The sequence below is a fragment of the Euleptes europaea genome, chromosome 4, assembly GCF_029931775.1.
Source record: "Euleptes europaea isolate rEulEur1 chromosome 4, rEulEur1.hap1, whole genome shotgun sequence".
NCBI lineage: Eukaryota > Metazoa > Chordata > Lepidosauria > Squamata > Sphaerodactylidae > Euleptes > Euleptes europaea.
The window spans coordinates 17475791-17491050 of record NC_079315.1 but is presented as its reverse complement, the minus strand read 5'-3'; the positions used below and the strand labels follow the sequence as shown (position 1 = coordinate 17491050).

At 46.6% G+C, this 15260-nt stretch overlaps 1 protein-coding gene across 1 annotated transcript in view; it reads right to left on the bottom strand.

The window, feature by feature from the left end:
* Positions 1-5832, bottom strand: part of FBXO10 (F-box protein 10) — a 45999-nt gene extending 40167 nt beyond the window's left edge. The window contains exons 1-2 of the mRNA XM_056848864.1: positions 5248-5832; positions 1499-2356 (exon numbers count right to left, since the gene is read on the bottom strand). Of these exons, the coding sequence (XP_056704842.1) occupies positions 1499-2356; positions 5248-5832 (1443 nt within the window). The remainder of the gene's footprint in view (positions 1-1498; positions 2357-5247) is intronic.
* Positions 5833-15260: the final 9428 nt, after the last annotated feature.

Here is a 15260-nt window from a genome sequence, read left to right as displayed (position 1 = left end):
GGAGGAGACAGGGAAACATCGGTCCTCACTCACCTCCCTCCCCAGTCTGGCAAATGCAGTGAGTTATAAATCCAGCCTACACAACTGGGAATCCATTGCCTGGAGTACGTACGCAGGTAAACAAAGACACAGTTGCAGGTCAAAACACCTCTTTCAAAGCCAAGAGACAAGCTTCTCATATCCACCTCTGGCTCCTTCCCCCCCACATCCATGCAAAAGAAAAAGAAGAAGCAAATTATTGATCTGGAAGCCAAGGCTGAATGCGCCTCAGAAAAATGCCGGTGTAATTGCAAAGCATTTCGCTCGGGAACAATAGCCGCATAATGAACGGTATACAAACTCCCACTTAGCGTTTCATTCAAAAGCCCAGCCAGCGCCGAACACAGCAGCCTCGTGTTGAAAAATGCCTTTTCCGCACTCTCATTGCTAAGAAACAAATAGGAGTTTGGCGAGGCTGGGCGATGCTCACCATCTGCAAACATGTCTGCCCTCTTGCCAAAGGGGCCTGTACTCAGCAAAGCACTCATTGTATCGAGACCCCCATCTGTCAGATATCTAAAGTTATTCATGCAGGAATGGACACGATTTTCCTTTCCTTCCATTTTATCCCTTACAAGCGCCTTGATCCACTGATCTTGAGCAGCGTAATTTTAAATCTAATGTTTGAGGGATATAAGGACTGAAATAAATTTTTCCACTGACTATGTAGCCTTGGAATCCCTGTCACTTAATAAAAAGGCATATCGGACACAGAGGCATTAGACATATATTAAAAGGGGAAAGATATAACGTGATCTAAATTCCTCATAAAAGCGGCATTCCAAAAGGGCATGAGCTAATGAATCACTACAGCCAGAAGAGCAAGGACAAGTCCTTTCTGGGTATGGTATATTCAAAATTCTGCCTTGCATAACCATAGAGGGGTTAGCATTCAGTCTAGCTAAACAGAAAGCTCTAGAAAGACGAGGAGTTGTCAAATAATAAGCATAAGTGGGCAAACTGCATGGTGGTGGTATTCCGAAAACCTGAGATGAACAAACGTGGCGAGCACGAAACGGAGTGATGTTATAATCAAGCTCTTTAATGAGCTGACATGCTTTTCTACAAAGCCAGAGAACCCCGAGAGCCTGACCCTCTTGCTTCAAGCCCGTATTATTTTATAAATAATCTGAACCCCCAGTTCCCTAGGCAGACATTCAGAAACAAAAGGCTCCATTTTTTTCAAGGACCTGGGAAGTTCGCGAAGGAAAGGACAGCAGCAGCATCACCAACACACCCATCAGACTGTTGAAAAGATACACACGGGCATTGAGACCCAGGCATGAATGACGGACACTATCAATCTTGCTTTAAAGAGCCGGGTCAGATAGATATCGAAAGGTAACATTCCCCATATGCAGGGCTGTCAAAACATCAGCTTTTAAAGAGGCTCAGCTGAATCCATCCCCCGCAAGCTCAACTCCGGCATGCTAGGTTCGCTCCCCGGCTTTTACTGCACCTTACTGTTTTGTATGCATCGCACGGCGTAGATCAAGTCCTTGAAGATGCTCCCTTCCGCTCGGGCTTGCCCCTGAGAGCAGACAAAGACTCCACCCTTCCCGTCCCTGAAAAGGCACTTCCGAACGAGGCACCCTTGGACCGAGTTGGCCAGAGCCTGGACCTCCTTATCTTTTTGCATCTCCTGAGGTAGGCTTTTTAGCTCGTAGTCGTTCTGAAGGGCCATCAACCCGTTGGCGGGCGGCCGGCCGTGAATAACTCTGGCCAGCAGGTGGCTCAGACTGTGAGCCTGGTAAGGAAGACGGTACGTCGACTCCGACTCCTCCTCGTTCTCGCTGCTCATGCTCAGTTCGCTATCGCTAGAATCCGTATCCATGGTCGTGGCCTCTTCTTTGTGCGCCACGGTAAGGTGGCCGGAGAGGTCGTTCTCCTTCTCGCAAGCTCTCTTTAGCATTGCTTCAGTCTGCGAGGCAGAAAATAAGTGACCTGGTTCCTCACCGACCACAACTTCACAAGTCCTCATGCTCCTCACGGGTAGATGTCCCTGGCTTTCCAACTTTGACATATTACAAAGAGGAGACTCTGATGTCTGTAACAAAACAGAGCGGGACTTGGCCAATGTGGCCAAGTGCTTGCAGGCCCAGTTCTTGTCCAAAGAAGGGCAGCCTTCCACCGTCACTGAAGCGTTCTCGCTCCCAACAAATTCGCAGTTTTCAAGGAGGGAGATGGCGACGCTGTGGAAATTGATGCTGGACTGGTTGAAAGTGCAGAATTTAACCTGGCACGTCCCCGGGGCGTGGATCTGCAGCTGTCCGCTCTCAAAGTTGCAGTTGTCAAACTGAACGTGGCCCGATGTTGTCTGAGGGAGAATGAGTTTAAAAAAAAAAATCAACTCGCTTTATGGTAACCAACATTGTGAAAGAAACAAAAACGACCCCTTTCCCTGGAAGTACACACCGTCGTGTGGCACAGGGTTGCCAGCCAAGGGCAATGTCCAGGAGCTTTTTGGGGCGGCCCTAGGAAGTGGAAGTGACATCACACATTTTGGCAGCGCTCTAGCAACCCCCTCCCCAAATTATTTTGGGGACTGCTAGAGCATTGCCGTGTCACACCACTTTTGGCATGCGTCCAGAAATGACATTGCAGCATCGTTTTGATGACACCTCCCCTAGTTTCTCCCACTGCTGTACTGGGCAGCAGCACGCAGGATGAGACAGGGGTCAGGGTGTCCCACTACAGGGAGAGACGTGATCCCCCTAGTTGTGGCACCTTACAGATTTAGAACATGAGAACATAAGAAAAGCCCTGCTGGATCAGACCAAGGTCCATCAAGTCCAGAAGTCTGTTCCCACAGTGGCCAGCCAGGTGCCTCCAGGAAGCCCCCAAACAAGACATAAGAACATAAGAAAAGCCCTGCTGGATCAGACCAAGGTCCATCAAGTCCAGCAGTCTGTTCACACAGTGGCCAACCAGGTGCCTCCAGGAAGCCCCCAAACAAGACATAAGAACATAAGAAAAGCCCTGCTGGATCAGACCAAGGCCCATCAAGTCCAGCAGTCTCTTCACACAGTGGCCAACCAGGTGCCTCTAGGAAGCCCCCAAACAAGACGACTGCAGCAGCATTGTCCTGCCTGTGTTCCCCAGCATCTAATATAATAAGCATGCTCATCTGATCCTGGAGAGAATAGGTATGCATCATGACTAACATCCATTTTGAGTAGTAGCCATGAATACCCCTCTCTTCCATGAACATGCCCACTCCCCTCTCAAAGCCTTCCAAGTTGGCAGCAATCACCACATCCTGGGGCAGGGAGTTCCACAATTTAACTATCATATTATAAATCTACAGTCAATTACCAATGATTAAAAAAACCCTCAAAAAGCCCTCTAGTGGTACATGAAGAAGTGTGTGTGTGTATGGGGGGGGTAATGGCAGTATCAGGCAGGTGGAACAGGGAAAGTGTGGGGAAGCCTGTCGTGCAGAAATCCCCCTGCAGAAAACCAAGGCTTGGTGAAACGCTCTTCCTAGGGAGATCAGGGCCCTGCGGGACCTTAAAGAATTCCACAAGGCCTGCAAAACAGAGTTGTTCCACCAGGCCTATAGAAGAAGAAGAAGAGTTGGTTTTTATATGCTGACTTTCTCTACCACTTAAGGGAGAATCAAACCGGCTTGCAATCACCTTACCTTCCCCTCCCCACAACAGACACCCTATGAGGTAGGTAGGGCTGAGAAAGCTGTGACTAGCCCAAGGTCACCCAGCTGGCTTCATGTGTAGGAATGGCGAAATCAACCCAATTCATCAGATTACCATCCGCCGCTCATGTAGATGAGTGGGGAAACAAACCCAGATTGGAGTCCACCACTCCAAACCACCGCTCTTAACCACAACACCATGCTGTCTCTCTATAGTTGAGGGCAGCTACAGTTTCTATCAATACTGGCCTCCCTACCCCACCCCACCCCGATTCCAAATAATTATTCTAACTATCGGTGGGGGGCTCTGACTGCTTCCAGGCCCATGGGGGGTTATTACTCCCTAATAAATGTGTTCCATCTACTTATTAATTGGTGTGTTGGCGGAAGCTTAATGCCAAATGTTAATTGTTTTATTTATATGGTATTTTATATTGTTTTATTGGTTTTATATATTGAGTATTGCTGTTAGCCGCCCTGAGTCCGGCCTCGGCTGGGGATTGAGGGCGGGTTAAAAATCTAAATAAATAAAATAAATAACTCTGAACCAGGGCTAGCCAAAGACATTTCACTACCTGACCTGCAGACACTCAGCTCCTGAGAAGGTCCCATTCGTATTGCTAGACGATGCAGTTGGACTTCCTGTGAACTGCCCAGCTTGGCCCCGTGCCCCATCTTACTGTACTTAAGGGCCACCTGCTTTTTAGTAAACCGTAAGCCTGTCAGCATCTAATACCAAAGGTGGACCAAACAGCATGGTGTAATGGTTAAAAGCAGAAGTTTGGAGCAGTGGAGTCAGATCTGGAGAACCAGGTTTGATTCCACACTCCTCCACATGAGCTAAGTTGGTGAACTGGGTTGGTTTCCCCATTCCCGCACATGAAGCCAACTAGGTGACCTTGGGCTAGTCACAGCTCTCTTGGAACTCTCTCAGTCCCACCTACCTCACAGGGTGTCTGATGTGGGGAGGGGAAAGGAAGGTGATTGTAAGCTAGTTTGGTTCTTCCTTAAGTGGTAGAGAAAGTCGGCATATAAAAACCAACTCTTCTTAGGATCTTGACCTGAAAAATATGCTTCCTTCCTCCATTTTTAAATTTTTTGTTACATCTAGAAAGGTTCTAATGAACTCAAAAGCCTGTGCAATGTTTTGTGTGATTTTGATGGGCCCTAGCAAGAAGAAGAAGACCTGTTTTTAATATGCCAATTTTCTCTACCTTTTAAGGAGAGTCAACCCGGCTTACAATCGCCTTCCCTTCCCCTCCCCACAACAGACACCCTGTGAGGTAGATGAGGCTGAGAGCTCTAAGAGAACTGTGACTAGCCCAAGGTCACCCAGCTGGCTTCATGTGGAGGAGTGGGGAAACCAACCTGGTTCACCAGATTAGAGTCTGCCGCTCTTAACCACTACACCACGTATGACATGGTATGACACGGATTTTGTTTTTCGTTCTGGATTTTGTGTGGGCCGATACAGCTGTTCACAACTTTTTTTGCTTTTGCTTTCTAGCAGGCCTGACCGTGGTCCAAACAGGCGCTCGAACAGATTTCCTGCTCACCTTATAGATGACCGGCGTGAACCAGGCTGGCATGAATACCAAATTGCATAGCCTCATGGTCGGACAGTGCTGGTCGAAGCTGGCCAGAAGAGCCACGTCCCCGAGCTTCCCTCTCCCCATGATCTCCACCGGGGCCTTGAGGAAGATCTCGCTCTGTTCTTCGTACACCCCCGGCAACAGCACGATCCTGTCATAAACGCTGGCCGAGAGCAAGGCCCTCCTGAGGTTGTCGAACTCGCAGCCGGGCCCGACGCGAAGCACGCGCCGGTCCTTTTTCCTCCGGAACAAATAGAAGCAGTTGGAGGACTCGAGGTCTTGGCTGTTCTTCGTCCAGGTCTTCGAGGCGAGGTAGTGCTGCTTGAAGGCCTCCCGCCACGACCAGGGCTCCACGTCGGGCTGGTTGGGCCAATTCGGATGCCGGCACTCGACGCAGCCGAGGCACAGCTGCCTCCACCGGGTGTTGTCCAGGCTGAGGATCAGTTCGTACCAAGCGCGGCAAACCAGGCTGCAGCGGCCGAGGTCAGGGAGGCGCATGTAGGACAAGATCAAACGCCACAACTCCAGCGGGAGGCCGCTGATCTCCATGGTCACCTAGTAATGTTGGGACACAAAGGGAAGGACTGCAGCGTCAAGTCAAGTTTATGAATATGGTCTATTTGACCAGCCAGAAGTTAGTATATCATATTGTCCAACTTGATAAAACCGTAAAGACTATTACAAATTACAAAAATAGATAAAAATCTGGTATTAATAAGATATTCAAAATTAGTGCATGACACAAAAGTGGCTTGCCAACTTAAGATTACTAAAAAATATAGAAGTATAAAAGAGTTTAACAGCTTTTTTCCACCCTATTTTGTGTATTTTAATTGCAATGGCGATTGGAGAGCGGATCGGCTTTCGACAGTATTTCGATATTTATGCACGTAGATCTCATATTGACACTTTTTTTTATCCCACCCTTCCTCCAAAAAAATTCAGGGCAAGATAACATGCTTCTCCCAGGCAGCAAAGAAAATAAGGACAAAGGCTATCTCTTCAAGAGCTGTTATGTAAAACTGGTTTTGTTTGCGGTTGTTGTTTGTATTGTTTTATCCAAACCAACTATTTTAAGGTCTATATTATTGTAAATCCAATTTTATAGCCTGACTTTTATTATGTCTATTTATGTTATAATATGTTGTACTTGCTGATGGTGTTTTGGAATGGCTGATGGCCCTATACAAATAAATGCACTCATTCATACATGCTTCTCCCCTTTCTTTCCATTTTACTTTCATGACAACTTTGTGAGGTAGGTGAGAGAATGACTGGCCCAAGATCACCCAGTGAGTTTCATAACAGAGGAGAGATATGCTTTTAACGGGATGTTGGCTGCAGGCATTCAAGGGGGCATTTAGGGGAGGGGCTGTGGCTCAGTGGTAGAGCATCTGTTTGGCATGCAGAAGGTCCCAGGTTCAATCCCCAGCATCTCCAGTTAAAGTGACTAGGCGAATAGGTGATGTGAAACACCTCAGCCTGAGACCCTGGAGAGCCACTGCAGGTCTTAGACAATACAGACTTTGATGGACCGAGGGTCTGATTCAGTATAAGGCAGCTTCATGTGTTAATTATTTGGTTTTTTAATGTTTTCAATGGAGATTTCTATGGCACCTTGAGCTACAGGGAAAGGTAAAGGATAAACATTTTAAGAAATAAACCCCAAACCTCCACCAGTCCTAGTCCAGGACCCTAACCGCTATTTCACGGTGGCCCTTTATGTGGAAACGGGTTCAGGCTTCTCAACAGCCTCTCTCCTTGTCACCTGCAGAAACGATGAATCGCCTTTGGGCGACCAAGCAGAAAAGCTTCTACAAACCAGAAGAAAGATCCTGGAGGAAAACGTAGCTAATTAAGTCGTTTTCAATAGAGTTTGGAAAAATTTGACAGGAAATGTGCTGCTATGTACAGAGCAGAGCAGCGGTAGAGAAATTAAACAGAGGGTTTCTTTCTCCCTTTCCTCCCCTTTTCTTTTCTATTTCAGCACAGCAGCAAGAAAGCCAAGACAGAGGAGAGAGAGGGAGAGCTCAGGGAAAGTTTACGAGAAAAAGAGAGAGAGAGGAAATTGTGACTGTGTTTGTCTTTTCTATAAAACGTAAGGTCTTTTTAATGAAACGAACGACAATGCAATTTTGAATTGTTTATATTAGTCTCTACGTTCTTGGTAACAAACAACCCCCCCTCCAACAACTATGGGAAGAAAATGGGCCTTCTCTTCTTCTTTTTCCAGGCTGTTTTTAATACATTAACTCCACCCACTGATCTGTTTCAGCCAGAGCCCTCCTTCTGCCATGACCGTAAAGTCCATTATTTTCCATGGATCCCGTCAACAAAAACATTCTGCAGGTTCCATGCTTAGAGCTTAATTCTCAGGTGCACACAAGCCCGATCGGGATCACAGCACATGGGGAAGAGGGGGCTTAAACCTCCCACCCCGATACCACTTTCCCAACCCGGAACAGCCCCCAAGAGCTGCTAATAGCCTGTTTGGGGAAACGTGTGCGTAGTTCATCCGTACACACGCGTTTCCCCAATCTCACCTGCAACACGTTTGAGCCCTCTCCATCGCTACGTTTTCATTCTTAACACCCAATAACATTGCATCGTAAGGTGGTGTGTAAATGAATAGGTGAACCTGCTTTTGTTATACCCAAATCACGTGCGCAATTCTACACCAGTTCTAGAGTTCACTTAAAACCATCAAACTGACCTCTGAACAACTTAGGCATACTGCATTTGGGGTATTCTCCAAGCCCGATTCTAATGTAACTTGTGGGAGAAACATTCCCACAAGAATAGATATCTTCGTTTCCCAGTGCTAAAACATTCAGAGCTTGAAAACAAACTTTGAAAGGGTGCAGAATGTTTCTTTTGCATAGATTCACCCATCCACCCTTTTTGCATATAAAGTTATGCCTTTAAAGAACAACAACCTTGAAATAACAGACACTATGTTGGAAATAGAAGATATTAGAAAACTAACAAATGTTCATGAACTTAAAAAAAAATCTACAATTAATAATGTCTATCATTTTTGTATTGTGGGGTATTTTTTCAATCCCTTTACCCCTAAAAGGAATTTAAAAACCCCACAACAGCAAAATACATGGATTTTGGGGGTTGTTTTCTATACTGGGTGCTTTTTGTTTTGATTTATTAAGTAGTACTATACTTTACTTTAGGGACATCGTTTACTATTGTGCGAGTGACAATGTCTTAAGAGGGGAAAAATCAAGAGGCACTTTGCTCTGCATTCTGCCCCCCTCCTCAAAAGAGCTACAACCAGGGTAGCAAATTTACCTCCCAGGTTACTTTTAGGGTAAAATCGTGGATTATTAGCTACACATTCAGAGAGGGGTGGGTGGGGAGAGAGAGAGAGTGTGATAGGGTTGCTAGGTCCCTCTTTGCTACCAGTGGGAGGTTTTTGGAGCAGAGCCTGAAGAGGTTGGGGTTTGGGGAGGGACTTCAATGCCATAGAGTCCAATTGCCAAAGCAGCCATTTTCTCCAGGTGAACTGATCTCTATCGCCTGGAGATCAGTTGTAAGATCAGGAGATCTCCAGCTAGTACCTGGAGGTTGCTACAAAAAGTTACAGCACAGTGGCCACAAAACAACAAGACACTCAGTACTGGATGCCAACAATTTATAATGCAACAATAATGTCACAGTTATAACTATTGCTAACAGTCTACCTAACTATGCCTAAAACATACAAAATATTTACACAATCAATATACAAAAGACTGGATAGTGTCGAAAGGTGAAAACAAGGTGATGCACAAAAATACAGTGTTGCTTGCAAACGCTTCCTGTACAACTGTACGGTAGTCAAGATATCTTTTCACTCCTTACATTCCCAACCCTGAATCTCTCACATTTTGGACCAATGTCTGTTGAGGTGACTAAGCTACTGCAGGAAAAGCCGTCCCTCCGTATATCAAAGTACATGCACCGGGATTCCACTAAAGTAGGGGTGTCAAACTCAATTGTTACAAGGGTCGGGTATGACATGTCACTCGGTCGGGCCGGGCCTTGGCTCGCCAGCCCAGATTGAGAGGTGGGGGGGGTGGCTGCCTCGGCTGGCTCGCGGGCCGGATAAGACCTCTCAAGGGGCCGGATCTAGCCCGCAGACCTTAAGTTGACACCCCTGCACTATAGGTTCCTCTCCCCATACTTGCAATTAAGACCCTGTGGGATGAGCACCCGCCCATTGAGGGGTTACTTATACATCAATTGCCCTGAGTGGATCTTTTTAGCAAGAAGTTTGGGCTTCTTGAGGCATATTATTACCAGACAATATCAATGCATCACAGGTGATGTGTGTGCTCAGTTGTTAGTGCCTATTGGATCTCACTGAGTATTTATAACATGATCATGTTCTGCTATCATCTGTGCATTAGATTCTAGTTATTGTTCATTATTGGTCCTTTGTCGTTCATTAGCGAGAGGGCTTGCCTTGAAACCCACCCATCTTAGAGCACATCATGCCTCCTTCCCCATGAAAATGTTAGGAGGTGATAAAAGAATATCATAAATCGACGGCTCTCCCAGAGGCCAACAGGATTTAATCACCACCTCTCCTGTATCCTGCTAGACTCAATTAAACAAAGCCTTACTCACCTCAGGGGAGCTGGATTTGGGAGATGGAAAAAGAATAGAGCACCGTTTTAATCTCTCCCACGTCATAAGGAGACTTCCTACGGGATCTCTCCACTCAAATAACAATTCAGCAGGTATTTTTAAAGGCCCTTTTGTTCTTCACGACTGTGCAGATTATAAATAGTCGCTCAATGGGCCACGGCACAGAGACGGTGCGGTGTGCATGACCTGTTGTTTCTGAACACATTCAGAAATGTTTTGAGGCTTTCAGCTAATTAGGGGTGGAATACGCAGAAGAGCAGTGCTCCAGAGACAAGAATCGTATCTGGTACGGGTGTCAATTTAAAAGCTAGACCAGAAGAATAAAATAATATAAAAGAGATGCATGTTTCTCTGGACCAAATTTGTACACACAAACTCCTGTGGAACTCAACACTTTCTATCTTTTTGCCAGTACATGATGAAGAGTTCTGCGTCACTGCAAAATGTACATACTCCGTTTTTACGAGAGCACCCCCTTTCAAAATAAACAGGCAATCTTTTCAGTGACACAGAACTCTTCTGAGCAGAACAGAAGAATGCTATGCCAAAAGCAGCTGGTTCAAGAACAGCTCTCTCTATTGCAACCTCCATCAGATTTGTACAATTTTTTTTGCCGTCAAGACTTATGGTGACCCTGTAGGGTTTTCAAGGCAAGAGAGAAACAGAAGGGGTTTGCCATTGACGGCCTCTGCGTCATGACCCTGGTATTCCTTGGTGGTCTCCTATCCAAATACTAACCAGGCCAAACCTGCTTAGCTTCCGAGAATTGACGAGATCAGGCTACCCTGGACTATATAGAAGATCGTCAATCCAAACAGTTCACGGATTATCCAAATAATGCCTATCATTTGATGTTGAGAAGATCAGGCTGTTTACCAAGAATTAACTTAACAGAGCATATGGGCAACAAATTCAGAAAGGAACGCTTTCAATTCCTGCAGCATGGATAGAGCACGGTGTCACAGCCTTGTTATTTGGTTTGCCAACATCCAGGTAGTGGCTGGAGATCTCTTTCTATTACAACTGATCTCCAGCCGATAGCGATCAGTTCCCCTGGAGAAAATGGCCACTTTGGTAATTGGACTCTATGGGACTGAAGTCCCTCCCCTCTCCAAACCCCGCCCTCCTCAGACTCTGTCCCAAAAACCTCCAGGTATTTCCCAACCCGGAGCTGGCAACCGTACTTGTTATTCTGTTACGCAAAATGGCCTTCTTACTATCTCTGTTTCTGCGTAGCCCGGCACCTGATGGCTAAAAATAGGGATGCAAAGGAACAACTTTCCAGGATTTCACTGCATCTGGGACTCCTAAACTATGTCCCACAAACAGGCAGAGAGCCAGTGTGGTGCTGTGGTCCGTGTTGGACTGCAACAAGGGTTCCCAATCTTTTTGAGCCAGCAGGCACCTGTGGGATTCTGACACAGTGTGGTGGGCACAGTAGGGTTGCCAGGTGCCCAGTGGTGGCGGGCAAACCCCCGGCAATTCACCCCTCTGCCCACCGACCAGCTGAGGGAGAGAGCTGTGACTAGCCCAAGGTCACCCAGCTGGCTTTATGTGGCGGAGTGGGGAAACCAGCCGGGTTCACCAGATTAGAATCCATAGCTCATGCGGAGGAGTGGGGAATCAAACTTGGTTCTCCAGATCAGAGTCCACTGCTCCAAACCACTACACCACGCTGGCTCTCCTTGGACCTGTCAGGCTCTCTCAGCCTCACTTATTCACAGGTTTGTTGTGTGGAGAAAAGAGAGGACGGGAGAACCCTGCAAGCTAACGCAGGTCAGTGTAGAAGTTTGAAAGCCCAGCTGCCCCCAGACCATATCCCACTAGGTGAGGGCTCCACTAATTTCTCACCAGGGCAAGGACTTCATCCTTTCCCAACTTCTCCATGAACTGCAGTAAACACAGGGGAGAAGAGGCTCTGTCTATCTTCAAGCTGGCTTTACGGGAGAGAAACGTGTACTACCTCTGCCTTGTCCAGAAGCCACAATAGAAATGCACTGAGATACAGGATAGCCCTCCACAATCTTCTACCACACAGGAGAACTTGGTGGAAAGGGTTACTTCCTGCGAGACAACAGAGTAAGCAAGAAGCAGCACTAGTCCAAAACACCCACCCAAAGATGGTGGGTGCTGCCTGCTGTATCTCTGTATGATTTACTGCCCTGGGCTCACCTTCTTTCAGTCAGCTTCAATCACCCTGGGTTGGATACCATTCCATGATTACAGAAACACAGCCAAAAGGATCAGGAATCTTGGAACACCTTAAAGAGCAAGGCATTTATTGCGGGATGAGTTTCGGTGAGTCAGGGTACATCATGCGACTCAACAGAGATCTGGCTTGGAAAAACTACTGCAGCAGTAAATGTGTTAGTCTTCAAAGTGCCACATGACTCTTGGTTACTTTGACTGCAGTGTAACATGGCTAACCTGTCCAGAAACACAGCAGAATTACCTGTCTTCAGAATACCCTAACCCCAACACGGTGCATGTGTGCACCATCTATGCCTGCCCACTGACACGTTTTTTGTGGTGCCTGCCAAGTTTTAGGAATTAGGTGGGGCCAAGTAGGGCTTTTGCCCAGCAAAGCCTCTGATTGGCTGTGCAGATTTTTTAAAATGTTGCTTTGGCAGCAGCTGCCACCACATTTACACTGTGTTACTGAAGTTAAGCTGCAGCAATCATTTTGTGGCTGGCTCCGCCTCCTGTGGCAGCCATTTTGTTGCTGTGCCCATCATGTCAGGCCAGAAATGTGCCTGCAGGTTCAAAAAGGTTGGGGACCCCTATTAACCTTTATGTCCCTGCACAAACCACTGGTCTAAGTTCGACTCCTTCCAGTTGTGAGGCATGCCCAGAACAGCAACTCACACAGTTAACACACAAACAAATCTTGAGTACGAACTTGGCTTGTTACTATTCATTGTGCTGTACACCCACTGAGGGTTTATTTTGGACATGTCTTCAATGCATACTTAGGGGTAATTGGAGGTTGCAGTCTTCCCTAGTTATTCTGGGTATGACTCCTGTGTGGTGTTCAAACTCAAGCTTGAAAGCTTTCCTGGCACCTTCCTACTTGCTAGAGCTGGTCACACCCGCACCGAAGCACACCTGATATGAGAACCACCTTTGAAGAAGTGCTTTCCCTCCCTGATCAGTGTCTCATCTGGGTCTCTGTACGTCTCTGCCCTTTTGCTGCATAAATGACAAGAAAGTCAATAAGAACATAAGAAAGGCCCTGCTGGATCAGACCAAGGCCCGTCAAGTCCAGCAGTCTGTTCACACAGTGGCCAACCAGGTGCCTCTAGGAAGCCTACAAACAAGACGACTGCAGCAGCACCATCCTGCCTGTGTTCCACAGCATCCAATACAATAGGCATGCTCCTCTGATCCTGGAGAGAATAGGTAATGCATCATGACTAGTATCCATTTTAACTAGTAGCCATGAATGCCTTCCTTGTTGTGTGTTAAGTGCCGTCGAATAGTTTCCGACTCATGGCGACCCTAGGAATCAATGTCCTCCACAAAACATCCTGTTGTTAACAGTTTTCATCAGGCCTTGCAAACTGAGGGCCGTGGCTTCCTTTATAGACTCAATCCATCTTACGGTGGGTCTTCCTCTTTTCCTGCTGCCTTCCACTTTTCCTAGCGTGATTATCTTTTCCAGTGAGTCTTCTCTTATCACAATGTGACCAAAGTACAATAGCCTCAATTTTAGTAATTTTAGCTTCAAGCTTTCCCTTAGGGCCAACTAAACCAGTTTCATCAGTCCTCTTGAACATACTGTCTGCCAGTTGCTTCTGCATTTCATCTCTGGACTATCCCATCTTCCTTGAGATTTCTATCTCCTTTATTATCACAAAACTGGGCGCTCCCTCTTGGCTGCCTGCAGTCACCCCAAAGGCATGCTGATGCTTATAAAGCAAGGAGCTAGGCATCTTCCAGGATTGGTAAATCACTAATATTTTCAGGCTCTCTTAATATGCTTACAGCATCTCTTAAAGATCATAATGGGTAGCCATATTAGTCTGTCACAAGCAGAATAAAAGAGTGTCCAGTAGCACCTTAAAGACTAACAAAAATTTCTGGCAGGGTATGAGCTTTTGTGAGGGATTCCAAAGAGAGATTAGGACGAGAGACTGCTGAATTACAACTAATAATGAAGCTCAAGACTATGCATTCTCCAGGACTTAACAGAGACCTGGGATTCCTGTCTCATCACCAATGCTGATTTCTCCATGCCTACTACCCCTCTGCTAATCCAATCACGCCTGCTAATGTCATTTCCTTGCTTTCGACACTTACATTGCCGTTGTGTGTCTAATTCACTCGCCTCTACTTAAGGATAGATGGACTCACATTCTAGCTGTATCTGGAGAAGCGAGCTGTGGCTCACGAAAGCTCATACCCTGCCAGAAATTGTGCTAGTCTTTAAGGGGCTACTGGACTCCTACTCTTTTCTACAGCATCTCTTATATACATCCATGGACCATTCCCGGCCGTTAGAATTACTGCGGGAGAGGATAATAAATGTTAGGCTGAAACATGGGATGTTGACCATTCCCCCTCCCCGCAAGCATCGGTGTGCATGCTCTGAAAACAAAGAGTCAAGCACTGGGTGGTTGTTGTTTAATTCCCCCCAAACCTGAACTGAAATCAAGCCTGAACTGACCCTAGAAGCTAAAATGGCTAAACTGAGGCTGTCGTATTTGGGTCACATCATGAGACAAGAGCCACTGGAAAAGACAGTCATGGTAGGAAAAGTTGAGGGCAGCAGGAAGAGGGGAAGACCCAACAAGAGATGGACGGACTCTATAAAGCACTGGTTCCCAACCAGGGGTCCGTGGACCCCCAGGGGTCCGCGAGAACTAAATTAAGGTCCGCGAAACAAAGTTATAAACCCATAATAAATTAATATTTTCAAGTATAAGTTCTCTATTATAAACATATATATATTCAAATATTATTCTAAGTTTAATGTTTAACTAACAGTTATGATTAAAGTTTATTTTCAAATTCTCAGAATTTTTATTTTGAACCTTGGGGTCCCTGCACCGAACAAAAAAGCCCTAGTGGTCCCTGGTCAAAAAAAGGTTGGGAACCACTGCTATAAAGGAAGCCACAGCCCTCAATTTGCAAGATCTGAGCAAGGCTGTTAAAAGATGGGGCGTTTTGGAGGACACTGATCCGTAGGGTCGCCGTGTGAGTCGGAAGCGACCTGGGGGCACTGAACACCCCCCAACCTGGAGCGGTACTCGCGCCCGAACCAGGGCAAGGAGATCGCTCGTGGCGCACCTCTGCACGCCCCGTTTGCTCCCTGCACGCTACGGGGCTTCGCC